Source organism: Patiria miniata, unplaced genomic scaffold, assembly GCF_015706575.1.
Source record: "Patiria miniata isolate m_02_andy unplaced genomic scaffold, ASM1570657v1 HiC_scaffold_9, whole genome shotgun sequence".
Lineage (NCBI taxonomy): Eukaryota > Metazoa > Echinodermata > Asteroidea > Valvatida > Asterinidae > Patiria > Patiria miniata.
The window spans coordinates 4,113,546-4,129,264 of record NW_024037076.1 but is presented as its reverse complement, the minus strand read 5'-3'; the positions used below and the strand labels follow the sequence as shown (position 1 = coordinate 4,129,264).

The 15,719-nt window shown below is 37.4% G+C and overlaps 1 protein-coding gene and 1 long non-coding RNA gene across 2 annotated transcripts in view; one reads left to right on the top strand and one right to left on the bottom strand.

Annotated features, from left to right (window-relative positions):
• Positions 1 to 5,139: 5,139 nt before the first annotated feature.
• LOC119720220 (ral guanine nucleotide dissociation stimulator-like) overlaps positions 5,140 to 15,719 on the top strand; it is a 50,438-nt gene continuing 39,858 nt past the window's right edge. Inside the window, exon 1 of the mRNA XM_038189827.1 lies at positions 5,140 to 5,691. Coding sequence (XP_038045755.1) covers positions 5,599 to 5,691 — 93 coding nt within the window. The 5' untranslated portion in view covers positions 5,140 to 5,598. The remainder of the gene's footprint in view (positions 5,692 to 15,719) is intronic.
• Positions 11,039 to 15,543, bottom strand: LOC119720221. The gene is made up of 4 exons (XR_005270075.1): positions 14,938 to 15,543; positions 13,634 to 13,777; positions 12,789 to 12,871; positions 11,039 to 12,229 (listed from the first exon to the last, which is right to left on the bottom strand). It is a non-coding gene; the product is annotated as an uncharacterized LOC119720221 (long non-coding RNA).

Here is a 15,719-nt window from a genome sequence, read left to right as displayed (position 1 = left end):
CCACCTGAACATTCTGTTCAAAATTCAAAAAAATAGTGTCATTAACATCTGCTTATTAAGTCATTTTGGTGATCAAAAGCACTCTTGACTCAAACTTGGCCAAAACAAAGGAGGGGCCCGTAGCTACACAATTGCCAAGTATTTTTTTTTTAGCAAACTAACATTTAGCTAAAACGCCGGCTTAGCCAATATGATATAATGTATAATCAGAGAAAGGCCTATATGTGGGGTGCTGTGGTCCAGTGGGGTGCTGTGGTCCAGTGGGGTGCTGTGGTCCAATGGTTACGGTGTTCGACTCGTGTGCTGTGGTACACGGGTTCGAATCCTGACCGTGGGAACATGGTGCTTGTGCTCTTGAGCAAGGCACTTTACCACTATTGCTTCGTCCTTCAGATGGGACGCAAAGCCGTAGGTCCCTTGTGTTGTGTAATGCACGTTAAAGAACCCAGTAACACTTGTCGCTAAGAGAAGGGGTTCGCCCCGGTGTTTCTGGCAGTGGCCGCAGCACCTTGTAAGCCCTGGTGCCACATAATGGGTCTCATATCTCTCATGTACTTCATTCATCTAACAATAGACATAACTCCCAGTGCCTTGAGTACCTCAGTACTCCGTTGCGATAATGCCTGAATAGGTTTCTGCAACGTAGCCATACAGATACAGACAGATACAGACAGATGAAAATTTACTAAATTTCCGGCCAACTATCCACTGCCGTTAACAAAACGTCAATCATATGAATGTTAATTAAACAAGAAGTTTGTTCCATTGTCAGTGAGGTAATTTTTAAATCTCCAATGGGAAAGAAGGGTTTGAAAAAGTGTGAATTAAAACGTGTTCGTTTTATATCAAACAGTTTTTAAATAATGTCAAACTGAAATGAATAATTATGATTGTGGTTGAAGGATGTGGAACATCTAAAACAAATTCTCAGAAATTATCCGAAAAATTACAAAATTTAGTTTGAGTCCGCAAAAGTCAATTCTTTCAAACACCCCCATCCACTTTCGGTTTTGTACTTGACCAGATGTATTTGTTTAACAGTTGAACAGTGTTGATATAAGTGCATTGTACAAATAGTGACTAATATCTGTTTATAAAAATTAAGAAACTGAAGAAAAAAAAATATATTTTTTATTTTTTCATCAGAACAAGGAAGACACTGCCATATATAAAGTCAAACAATTTCCAAGTTTGTGCAAAGCCAAGAAGTACATTGTTGTAACCATGAATCACAGGCTTTCACTTTTGAGAAGGAAATAAAAATGCGGTCTGTGTCTGTGAATGTGTCATTCTTTGCCAGTCGCACTGTTTTGTGAGCTAATGTATGTCGTTTAAATCAATGTTTTATTGGCAAAATGTATGTCTGGCATCACAATAAATATGTGGCAGCTTATAGATTCAACGTTTGATGGAAAATGTCCAGTCTTGTCTACTTTAAAACAGCTCCCCCATTGGTCAGATGGTGTCAAGTCCTCCCCCCCCCCCCCTCACCCTTCACCCACACCTTCCCCCTTTTTTTGGTTTTTGCGGCAACTGGGTGACCAGAACAAAATCCACAATGCTACAGTGTTGAATTCGGCAAATGTTTTGTAACCCCCCCCCCCCCCCCACCCTTTCAAATTGGTCTGGTGGCTTCGTGAAAACTGTGCATGAAATATTGCCGATAAGAGCGACCAGCTGAATTGCCTTGGGCAGCACTTGACACTTATGCACTGGTGGTCTTTGTAATGAATCAGCAAAGATTAGATTTAATAAAATGGTGTTGACTTTATTTGGGTCGTAAAAATTGGAATTGCCCATTTGAACTGTAGGCGGGTTTATTTATAGAATCGATATTGAGTTAAACTTCAAATGAAGCATGCATCTTTGTCATGTTTGTGGTACTGTCATGTTTTCACTATAACTACCGGTACATGTAAAACTGATCTAAGATATATTTGTCAAAGAAAAACTTTATCTGCAGTAATTGTTAAGAAAGTTTCATACGTACATGTCTGCATGTACATGTACATATACATGCACACACATGTTTTACTATACTCTCGAGGACAATGCTTTGTGTTTCCCTTTGTCCCTGTAATAGTACTCTCCCATAGACTAAGCACACAACCATACAATAGAGGACCGTTTCCAACAAAAGACCCAACGCCCGAGGACTGAAACATGTCTGCACATACATGTCTGCACATGTGTCTGTACATGTATGCACATGTACATGTGTGCACATGTACATGTACATGTATGTACATGTATGCGCATATACATGTATGTACATGTATGCACATGTACATGTTCATGTACCCGCTTATTTTTGTATGATTTCCATAAGATGTAAATAATGTTAATACAGGCCATGGTGTAAACACTAGATAATGTACGATTTACATGTGCATCATGTGTACGTGTATGTCACTTGTGGCTTATTCTGGTGTGGGACAAACTATGTACAACATGTACAAGGCTATTCTACGGTACCTCCATGCTTACATCATACCGGTACGTGTCATGTTACGACTACATACATGTACATGTACCGGTACACCACACGTGCGATAGCCTGGCATCTCTTGTTTCATATGTACTTTCGATACTTTTGTAGGCAATAAGTCAAATCTTTCATGTGAACGGCGAAAGTCCATTGTTCATTTCCATCGCATTACCACTACAACTCATTCTACAATGTACAAAACTTTTTTTCACCATTCTGAAATAATTGAATAGAATTTTGTGCACACTGGGACCGGCTTTACTAGGCTTGCCGTGCGAAAACCACTCGGCCGTTCCGGTCATAGAAAGCACCAGACTCTTAATTAAATTGTAAATTCTACCCCTTCTAAAAAAAAAGTCTGTAAAGGTCACTTAACGTCCAAGGCTTTTGACTTAAAAAGCCTTGAAACACAAATTCCCCAAAAATCAATATTGTGGCAAGGGCAGAGTCTCTAAGAACATTATTTGGCATTCACTACAGATGTGTACTATACGTATAGGTTTTCACCCAATGCCCTTGCACACTGTTAAAAGATCAATATGTGTACACCTTGAAGTAGCATGCATAAATAGTTCAGCAGTACACATTGTTGATCAGAAGCATTTAATCATTGTGAATGTGCAGTACTGACAGAAAATTGGAATTTACTTTAAGGAGAAAGAAGATTCTTTAGGTTAATTTTTGGTGAGTGAACCATTTTTTTAACATTTTTTTTAGATTTTCAATTAAGCGACAAAGGGAATAGACTTAGGTTCATTATAATAATTTAAAGTTAAACAAAGAAATTGACCGGAGCGGGGTTTGAACCTGAGACCTCTGGATTGCCGTTCCGGTGCTCTACCAACTGAGCTATGCAGCTAGCCCTACCGTAAGTTGGTGGTTCCCAATTTTTTTCCTGATCTTTAAATTTTCTTTGACACAAATTGTAAGGTTGGACATACCGGTACATTGTTGAATAAACTAAGTAAATGTTTTGACTTGTGTGACATGGAATTAAAGGGAATATTACAACATAATTTGCAAACATCGAAAAATAAAACTACCAAGTTTTTACAAAATACCTTACTAGGATGTTGGTAAATGACAGTCTAAAGCATCCTGTAAAATTATGGCACCTGGTGTGAAGTCATTTTCAAGAAAATAGTATTTTTGTATACATTTCCAACGGTGGTCGGCCGACCACCGTTGGAAAAACCTAACTATTTTTCAACTACTGCTCCAACTTTACACTTTTTTTCAGTCCAAATTTTGTTTGCTATTGGTTACATGTATATGTTCATGAACGGGTGCAGGCCAGCTAGACTGGTTCCCTTACCATACAATTGGCATCTATAACTTGATCCATTTTATATTTAGTGGAGTCAAGGAACCAGACTACTTGATCATTTTTGTTTTTCTTGGTTTTTTTTTCAGCATTTTCGAACACAAAACTTCAAACATGTCAGTGTAACAATATTTTATCTATTAGGCCTATACTAACCCCTCAAATAGTTCATTTCTGAAAATTACAGCAAAAGCCAATGATGTACATTCCCTTTAACTTATGAGAATCAGTGTATATGTATTGGAATGAAATTAATTAATTAATTTCAAAACATCCCAACAATGATATTGCTAACAGAAACACTCAATAGTTAAACAAGTGAACCACCACAAATTTTCAGAAAGGGATAATTTTCTCAGTGACAATAGGCCAAAAGATTTGTGTATATATACATTGTACACTGACACCCTAAAAATTATCCATGGATGTTAAGTACATGTAGGAATTTTTTTTTATCGTGTAACCTTTTTTTATATTTGTCTGTCAGTCTTAGTACTTACTTTGTTTACTTTTACGTCAGTATCATTTTTAATGGTATTCTATTTAATTAACCTGTTGAATTGCACAATAACACAAAATAACCTTGCATAGAAAAGACTTGTTTATTTTCAAAATGTACAGTTTATGTAAATTTTTTGGCCAAATGCGACAATAAAAAGTTTGATGTCGGCAATTTGGTCACAAAATCGAGGCAGGTTTTTTTTTTCCGGCCTTAAGAAATGAGATGACCTTAAAAAGAGTATTACTTTTATTTGGAAAAGAAAAACTTTGAATAGGCCCCTAAATATTTTGTTTTCTTCTTTGTAATTTTTTTGTAAATCTATGATTTCTCCAAACATTTCAACTCTCTATAACACCAGAATCAGTGTCAATAAAAAAAAAAAATTGGGTGTACAACTGCAGATAAAAAAAATGGTATACATGTATACTGTTCAAGGTAGAAATTGTGCTGGTGAAAAAACGTAAGATTTTTCCCAAAAATATTACTTTCATTTATAGAATTTCTTTTTTTCATGTTAGAAATACCATAGTTAACGTATGTTTCTGAGCAATTATCTTAATGGTTGTCAAAGCAAAGCACATTTATGCAAATGCTGCAGCTACGATAACGTATATCCTGTCCTAATCTGGCTCAGTATATAGTGTGACGCGGTGACTGCCCCCGCTGCATGCCCGGCCAGCCCGACTCAGGATACTAAGGGGGGAAATGAGACTCATTTCTGGCACGTGTCGTAATCCTGTTTCCTTATTGGCTGTGGGTGTGGAGTCACTGGGTCCTGCTTGCACGGTACGTGTGATACATGATCTGTTTTCGGAGGGGAAACAGTAAGAGTCACTACCCCGTAACGAGCAGCATGGAAATTTACTGCTCTAGTCATTGCTGGATATAACTGAACAGTTGCTGAGCACAGCTTGCGCACAGTCGGTGCCTTTGCCAAGTCTTCCTACAGCCGTATGCTTTCCTGCGAACTATTGACAGAAACCAATTTTCGCTTCGATTGGAACTCATTTTAAATTGAGAGATATTGTTTGAAATGCTTGTTTTTTTGGAGTCCCATTTTGAAGTTGAAAGGGAAAACTACATTGTACGTGAACACGAATGTTGAACGAGTGTTCTAATGGTGGATAAAATGCTTTCGTTCGGACTTGGAGTGTGCATAACCAGCAAATGACGTGATCTTTTCATTTTGCGTGGATTTCTGTTGACTACTCATGTATCACTGACTCTGTGGAGGGAATTCGTGATCTTTTTTTTTTTTACGTCTTCCGTTGGGAAGTCCGGGAAATGGGACAGACCCAATCCAAGGAGGACTTTTCACCCGAGTTGTATCTCCGAATGAATAGCACCCGCGCATTCAGGGCGTCATGGTTGAGAAAAGTGAGTATTAATCACGTGTTTCAATCTCCAAATCTTCCAGAATTATACACCAGAGTGACCGATTTCATAACAGCAGAAAATATCGCTTAGCAAATTTGTGTGGTAAGCAAAAAAAATCAGCTGGTAACCACTCAGAAGTATGCATTGCATAGCATTTTAGGGTGGTGACCTGTAACTGCTAAGCAAATACTTGATGTGACTGCTTAGCAGATTTCTGTGCTTGGCAGTTCCATGAAGGTTGGACAAAATAATGTGCATTATTTTGATGGATTCAAGACTATACAGCCATAAAGTGCTCATTTGTAAAGCACAATGTATTACAGTGTAATACAATGTACATGTATACAATGTATCACAAGGTATAACAGTTTAATACAGTGTACCATAACATACCGGTACAGTGGGCACTGGGTAAATACATTGTACGCAGTTTACAATCTGAAACTGCAGTTTAGTTTTGATTGTTCTAGTGCAAACGGTTTTGTTTGCAGGGACCCAGAATTGTGTCACCTACATGTACATTGTGTCACTAAACATTCATTCGTGGAATTTAAATCTGAATTATTTTTAAGGAATTGTAAGATTTTATTTAACTTAAAATCAGTCACCATAATCAAGTCAGTCACTTTATATGCTGATTTGAAAAAAAAATATTGATAACAATTAACAGTTTGTACAAATGTACGTCTGTTTCGGTTGGAGAATTTCTCTTTTTGATTTTCAGAATCTTCAAAATTCTGACTAGTGTTTGAAGGATCAGCACTCAGCAGGTCTGACAGTGTTGAACAATTTTGTCTAAGGTTTACTGACTCATTTCGCTTCTTGGAAAATTCTTCAAACTTTTATTTGTGTAACCATGGTGTAACACTGTGGCTCTGACTCTGTGTGTGTAATTGCAATTCAGGGGTAAGTCCAACCCTTTTCGTACCGTATCATGTGTGCAAAACCACAAGATAAGTTCATTGTGCATATCTGGTACAAGTCAGAAAATTTCAGGTCACTCCAGAAGAGGTTTGTACTAGCAGTGCAGTGTTGCGTCATACTGAACCCTCTGTTTAATGTTATCATTACCTTGCTGCAAGGCTGGTGATCTAGACTCTGAATTGTAAAAACTTTGTACCATACAAGCACACTGTACAAACTACGATTTAAAGGGAAGATACAACATTTGCAAACAGCACAAAACGAAATGATCAAATAATCACGAAATACCTCACTAGATTGTTAGGGAATGACAGTATAAAGCAGCCTGTAAAATTGTGGCTCCTGGTGTGCTGTAATTTTCAAGAAAAATGGTATTTTTCAAAAAGTGCTCCTAAGTTTTCATAATACGGGCGATTCACAATAGTGCGCCTCCAAGAGTTTGCAATGCGTTGGCCAATCACAATGCGCGAAATCAGTCGACCTTTTCCAAACGCGAATTGGGTCGACAGATTTTGCGCATTGTGATAGGCCAACGCGTTGCAAACTCTTGGAGGCGCACTATTGTGAATCGCCCGTATTAGTTATTCGGCATTTTCTTTGCAATTGATTATACACACCTGTGAAGGGGTGCAAACCCGTTTCATCTAAAGTGGAGTCCGGGAACCAGACTACCGGTACAAACATGATTGGTTTTCACGTTTTTTCCAGCATCTACAAGCCCAAAACGTGAAACAAGTCATTTCAACAATATTTGCTATACACTAATCCTCCAAATCCATTTATTTCTGAAACTTGAAGCAAAAGCAAATGTTGTACATAATATTCCCTTTAAGTGTGTATGTACAATGTATGGTGTTAAGTCACACATCATAAATCGTGGAAATGTTGTGTTTTTAGATTGTTTACTCATCCTATTTCAAAGATCTGTTTGAGAGAAAACTATGTTGCAGTGTACCTGAGAAAAGGACAAAAACCTGGTTTTCTACTTAGATTAGAACTGACGCTGCGGACGTTTAATGGCATACGTATTTCCAGCCGAAAATATAAGTTTCCTTGGACATCTTTCCCCCACGTTCTGTCAGACGACGGATTCAATGTATGGTAGAGGTCATGTGTGTGTGTGTGTGCACATAATGTACAAGTGCACTTAGCACTAATACACAGTCCACGATGTTTCACAACTATCACCAAACAGATCAGTGTTCGAGAGTCAAACATTTTGACCCCGGAATTCATTCTTGCAAGAATAACACAAAAACGAACAAGTTTTAAAGGATAGTTGTGTGGATGTTTATATTCTACCTTTAAATTTTCTTTCCACTAAAATCATATCGTTCAAAGGGAATATACAACATTTGCAAACATCGAAAAATAAAACTACCAAGTTTTTACGAAATACCTTACTAGGATGTTGGTAAATGACAGTCTCAAGCATCTTGTAAAATTATGGCACCTGGAGTCAGGGAACCAGACTACTTGAACATTTTTGTTTTTCTTGGTGTTTCCAACCTTTTCGAACACCAAACTTCAAAAATGTCAGTGTAGCAATATTTGATCTATTATACTAACCTCTCAAATAGTTCATTTCTGAAAATTACAGCAAAAGCCAATGATGTACATTCCCTTTAAACTGCATTTTGTAGGCCAATCGGGCATTTTCCAGGATGTACAGGAGTGCCCCTTTAATGATCTACAGACAGGCATTGTAAACTCACTCTTGAGTATTCTTGGGTTGAACTTTTAACTTACTTGGCTTATCTACACAAAAAGAAGGAGTTATCATTACCCTTGATTGTACATTGTACATGTACACTGTCAGCAAATATAGCAGATATTCCTGGCAGGAAGATAATAATACCTATTACCATTGTGATAAGACTGGTATGTTTGATGGCCGTTTTCTGACTATTTACTTTGTGTTCAGCTGGGATCAATCTAAACTGGTTTGGACCCTTAACTTTGTGGGGTCAAGATTTGGTCGCCTAGCAACCTGTAGGGAAACATGTGTGTTTTGAGTGATTGATAATATTTGACTTTCAAGGGCACAATATTTTGTGAGTGCTGGTTGTTGTAGTTGAAGCTGAGTGATCGAGCTGTGGATTATCGATTGAGTAATATTATTGATTGATTGATTGTATTGGCTCATTTGATCGATTGATCTGATTATTGGTTGCTCGATTGGTTTGTCAGGTATGTTTGTGTGTTTGTTGATTGGTTCATCAATTTGGTCGTTTGTTTTGTTGCCAGTTTTTTTGGTTGGTCAGTGGATTTGTTTGTTGGTCAATTGGTTGTTGGTCCATCAGGTTTTGAGGTCTGTTGGTTGGTCAGTTGGAAGGGTGGTTCATAGATTTGTTGGTTTGTGTGTTGGTTGTTGTTTTTTTGGTTGGTCGGTTGGTTGGTCAGCGGATTTGTTTGTTGGCCGTTTGGTTTGTTGGTTTGTTTGGTGGTGCGTTGGTGGTGGTCAGTAGGGTTGTTTGTTGTTTGGTCAGTGGGTTTGTTGCTTGTTTGTGGTTCAGTTGGTTGGTTGGTGGTTTTTTGTAGTGAATAGTTGGTCTGTTGGTTGGTTGTTTGTTGATCAGTTGGTTGGTTAGTCAGTCATTTTGTTGATCAGTTGGTTTGTTTGTTGGTCAGTTGGTTGGTTGGTCAGTCTGTTGTTTTTTGTAGTCAGTAGTTGGTCTGTTGGTTGGTTGTTTGCTGATCATGCAGTTGGTAGGTTGGTCAGTTAGTTTGTTGGTGTGTTTGGTTAAGGTCAGTTGGTTTGTTGATTTGTTGATCAGTTGGTTGGTTAGTCAGTCAGTCATTTTGTTGATCAGTTGGTTTGTCTGTTGGTCAGTTGGTTGGTCATGGTTGGTCAGGTGGTTACAAGATCAATCAGTTCTACAATTCTTTATAATGCCAGACTTTTACAAAAAAGACCTGACTTTTCCATAACCATCATGAATCCTCCAATTTGAATATGATTTGTCACACCCCTAGGGAGTGATGGTTAATGGTAAAAACTCCTTTTCAATAATGGTTGGCATGGTATACAACTATACAGTCCTGTAAAATATACTTAGTTCATTCTAGTTTTCTGAACATCTGGTATTCCTATCAGATGCAATGTACATGTATACACAGGAAGGATAGGTGGGCGTTTGTACTTGCAAGTGCTAGGTACTGATACATTGTACTATCCTAAACCCAATGCCAATTTGGCGCTGACACCAAGTTCCCAAATTAAAAGTCATAAAGGATCACGTGTTCCTTTCCAATAATAACACCACGCAAAACTCAAACAAGAATGTTCAAAACCTAAACCTGTCAAAGTTTCAGCTTCTTGGATATGGGCAATTCTTTGGTAACGGAATTACGGAATTTTGTCACTTTGTCAAGGATTATTCTTTCCCAAGAAAATATGTTCTATGCTAGGCAACTAATCTAAAAATGAAAAGGGAGCCAAGACCCAATAGAATTGATTGACCGCTAAAAAAAAAAAAACCCCACAAGATTACCCTTTAAGGGGCGGAGCTTAATATCGGTAACGGAATTACGGACGGAGGACAAGCATATTTGAGTTCTCGCATAAATTAATAAAACTCTCTGAAGTTTTGAAATTTTAAAATTGGACACTACCTGTTATTTGTAGAGTTCAGGGGTGTTGTTAACTACAATGCAGAACAAAGTTGAAAAAATAATCACTCTTTTCATAATTTGCATTTTAATCACGGTAACGGAATTACGCCTGGGCGGTAACGGAATTACGCCATAGCCCAGCTAACACATTTACGTTGTGACAACGTTGCAAAAAGGTCAGGTTTTCGTTGTTGCCACGTGAGGAAAATGACGTTGCGGCAACGTAAAAATGTTGACTCGCGTGCGCGTTGCTACAACGTTATCACGCAACGTTACAATGACGTTTCCACAACGTAAACGCAACATACATCACAACTTTTTTTGGTCGTGATTGCACATGATTACCACCTTGACGCCACGTTATTTGCGACCAAATTGACACATAACAGCAACTTCTACGCACGTTCCTACAACCTTTTGGCGACATGATTACCACTTGATTAGCACGTTACTGCAACCTAATTTGGGACGTCACTGCAACTTACTGGACACGTTGATGCAACTTATTGTTCACGTTAAAGCAACGTATTGGACACGTTTAAGCAACTTTATGGGCACGTTACTGCAACTTTATGGGGACGTTACTGCAACTTTATGAGGACATTGCTGCAACTTTGCGGGCACGTTATTGCAGCTAAATGGGACGTTTCTGCAACTTTAAAGGCACGTTGCTGCAACTTTGTGGACACGTTACTACAACTTAATGGACATGTTGCTGCAACATGGTGGCCAACTTACTGCAGCCTACTGGGCATTTATGGAGAAATGTTTCTGAAAACGATAACAAAACAATTAAACATACATGTAATTCATGTTTCTCTAATTTTATTACAAAGAGTGTTCAGAAACAACAGCATGTAAAAACATTACTAAAATGCAATCACTAAAACGGTAAGTGTAATTAATACTCACTGCAATTATTTAGACACATCAATATGCACATATTACTACAGGGTCCATTTCGTGAATGGTATACAATTAAAGTCTTTTACTTGAATCCACATTAAGGAATTCACGCCTTAGTGACTGGGCTGAGCTCTAACGATCGGTTCATACTTCAAGTGAAAGCAAATTTTGAAATGTTGACATCGAAACCATTTGACTCAAAATTGCCCAGAGTTAAATGTGGTTCACTCTTTTTTCCCCAGAATTTTTAGCGCTGGCGTTAATGATTGCCGTAACTTCACAAAGTGAATTGCCGTAACTTCACAGAGTATGAACCAACCTTTTAACAAGACAATAACGTTGTTACTGAGCAATTAGAAGATAAAGGGTCTGGTCGCCAATAATATAGCCAGAGCCGGAATGCAAGGGCTATTATCGTCGACCCACTAACCACTAACCGGTTTTATACATCACCTTCAGAGGGGTACCATATCACAATGTTACCCACACTAGAGAATACCTATTCATGTATTGGATCAATTCATGAAAAATACACAGTGCTATACGTAACGTACATTCAGGCAAAAGAATGGTTTCATATAGTATTTGAAAATTAGTATTTTCCACTGTCCGTGATAAGAAATATAGTATAGGAAGGCGACTTTCACATCGAACAAATAAAATAGATCAGACAACTTTTAATCTACTGAATCACATGCTTTTTAAATCTGTCCTCTATCTAGATCCTTCATTTTCTTTCTCTCCCATGGAACATCTTCAAAAGAAAACTCAAAGGAATTGTTTTGGTTTTTTTTGTAGCTATAGAGTCTATGAAAAAGAATTACACTTGAAAGGGATACTTGAATAGCGTTTGTTCGTGAAGATATATTTGTATGCAGGGAACTCGCAAAAAACCTGCATTTTAAAATATTGACATTTCAACATGATTTTCTTTGAGTACCTCCATTAAGATTGGCTAATTGCCCAATCTATGTTTTAGAGTAACATTCATTTAATGGAACCTTTAACAGAAGATTATCCAGATGTAGAAGTAAGTGGATTCCTTGTTCAGCAAGGTTAATTGTCAATATGGCACTTCTCCAAAGACACGAATCTGACAAGAAAATAAGGAAAACAAACAACAATGTATCAATTATTTAAACATTATGAACCATTTAATGTTTGCTGCCTCAGGCCTAAAACACTCACTGCGTGTCACGCTGGCTCACCAGATGTGAAATTTAAAACTACATGTATATCCAGATAATGTCTGTCTTCTCAATACATGTACTTCAAGCAGAGCTGTGCCTGTGTTTCTACATGTACAATCTTTAACCCACGAGAGACAGGGATAAAATAAATGAGCCTCTTGTTTCAAGTTGACCCTGAAGTCAAGTATATTTCTCAAATTTAAAGGGTAACCAAAAACCCTTGTTGAGAGTTAAAGCGCAAGCCTGTTTTACGCATTTTTATGTAATCTAAACAACTTCATGTTCAAATGTATGTACGTAACGATCAAAATGTTGGTTCTTCCGCAAGTTTATGGTCTTGGTAGTCGGCATTGCATTAGGTCTATGGTGCTCGTTTCAGAAGTGTATTTAAGGTGTTTGTCGCTGATACCTTTGGACCAATCAATTTAGTGACTGCGATGGTTAGTTTCTTAATACACGTACCTTGAATCTTGGCCCTTCTGGATAACCAAGCACAATCGGCTGCCATTTCTAAAAGTTCATGCGAAGTCATGTCATGCAGGTACCTGAATATAATACAGAAAATATTTGATTACCAAAGAGCTCAAGCTTTTTTAAAGTTATTTAAATTCCACACGAAACAATTTCATTAAATGTTAAGAAGAACCGTCCAGTTGCAGTTTTGATATGCGCATAATTATTTTATGCGAATACACACTGGGTACACAGTGTTTATACGTCGGTGAAGGGCAAAACCTAATTTGATTCATAATTATTTTGATTAAAGATCCGTTGCCTACGCTACTTTCGAGTTTCACTCCGAAAGTTTATTTACTTTTTTTCAACTGCTATTTTCCTGCGAAATACAAGTTATTATTTTTGAAAGACATCTAACGATAACAATTATAAACTTCATTGCATTTTTTCACAACATTCAAGTTAATACCTGCTAAAAAATTAATCAGCTCTCGCCGGGGAGGTTCACGCAAAATGTGTGGGGTTTTTTTGGTTATTTTTAGAGAGTATTGGGCACGCATCTTTTCTGGCGCATGACTCGACAAGAATGACTTTGTTAAGGCGGACGTGCTAGTATGAACATTTTGAGTTGGAAGGATTTGGATATGCATGCAATGGGTTCACGGTCTTGAATTTTATAGTATAGATAAATTTCATGAATACATAAATTGAATTAATATAGGTGTCTGGTGAACGTCAGGTAATCACTTAACAAATTTCGACCAAGGTGTATTTTCAACACATTTTAAAAGTTAATTTCATCATCTTACAGAACATGTATATAGAAGGTCAGTGTATGTTGAATTACTTACAGCAACAACCTTGAAGAGATGTATGGGGTGGTTTTTAAAATAATTAGAAACTTCCTCCCTCGAAGACTGCTGAAGTTAAAAGTTTAAACATGCTACATCCTGCTGCCAGTGCACTCACGTATAGCATACATGTGTACTGCCTACCTGGAGAAAGTAACGATGTTTTTTAAGGTTGAGAAATATATAAAACTAATCAAGTTTGAACACAGTGTAAATATGATCCCCGTGCTCTTCAACCCACATAAATAATAAAACTAGTCTACAAATGACCCTTTTTAGAAAAGACTTTTATAGTTCGCGTATTTTTCATTGATCTTGTAACAGTGCTGACCTGGCCCTGAACCCTACTCCACACACTTTGGTCAAACTCCCATAAATCACGCCAAACCCTGGGAGCTATACGGCCCGAAAGCCCGGATTGAAACTGTATACACTTGTTATGTACAAGCCAACGAAAGCCAGGTGACCGTTTATACGTGTACGGTCCTGGTACGTGAACTTTAGGCCTGACCCTTGAGACTAAAATGCTAATGCGCGTTGATATTACAACCGTACACTGTGTCTTTGAGCGGGAATTTTATAACGGACTGTTTATGCTCAAATTTGCGCTAGTTTTAGTTGAGAGAAAATCAACTCAGATCTATAAATTAAGAGATACCCCAGGTAACAATTTCACGGTTGTTGGCTCGGGTATCATGGGTATCTCAATACAATATTTTTACATTTTGATTAATTCATCAATTTGAAGAAAAAAATACAAACATAGGCATATACTATAGTACACAAATCAAAAGTCTTCTCGATATAATGTATACACTTTTGCCATTTTTGCCATTTGCTAAAACAATATCTGTTTTATGTAAACTTATAACTATCGAACAAATAACTTTCCAACCTAAAACGTTGTTAAAAAGGTCTAACATGAATTCGAGTAAATCTGATCCACATGTATAATATTTCCTTGGAATGATACCAAGATTTTATTATCAAATTGAAAACCAGATGACTTGAACGTTTCTTTCAGTGTATGATCTCCAAAACTGTTCGCATTGACGAGCCTCCAATCTCAATTGAGGCACATATTTTCACTCTTAATTAATCTACATTTATTCTGATCGAGTCTGAAGAACATTTTCAACAATTATTAAAAAAACCCAAAGATGATAGGCATAAGAAAATCTTCATTTTTTGACAGCGACTTTGTTCGAAAAGTTGTTTTACTTTAATTTGATCCTTTCATCAGATTTTTAGACAATGTGTTCGACACAAGAATGAAGTAAAGATACAGAAAATTTCATTCCTACCTTCTAAGAAATGCTGTAGTGAAAATAACTTGCTTGGCGACCATGGCTACTTCACATCAACTGGACGGCGAGTCGGCGACCGTTATAGTGAGCTGCTGCTGCTCGATTGCTGACTCGACTGAGCAGAGCAATTCAAATAAGCTATCACGCGGTCTGGACGTGGAATTTCTGCTGATGCGCATGCGCCATGGTAATATTTTCTCTGAGAACAGGAATCATATTTCTAGTTACGTTGGTGTGTGCAATAAAGTACATGTATACATTGAGTATTCAACAATGAATATGAGCGGGAAACTGTCGCGCTTTGACCACGATCTCATCCATCTTAGACCATTAGAAAAATATCTGGAAACATTATATTCCTACTACGACAAAACAAACATGATGATGTTCGAAATTTCATGAGTTACATTATTAATGCAAGGCGGCACCCAAATGTTAATTATTATCAAATAAAACATCATTAATTAAAACATATTATGTTCACTTCACATTCAGTAAATCGTAATCACAATGTTTTTGTCAATACCACAACAGCATGGATCGTAACGCACAGCATAATTGCAACTTAAATTCAGTGTCAAAGCACCTTTATAAAACGTTACAGCAACGTGAGCTCTCATCATAACACAACATGAAAATACCAAACTGCAATGTCACGACAACATGATATTTACAACTTAACAACACCATTATGGTGAGACTTTTATGCAACGTCATCATAACGTCATGAACACAGCAACGTGGTGAAAATTGTTATCTACAACGTCATGACAACGTGA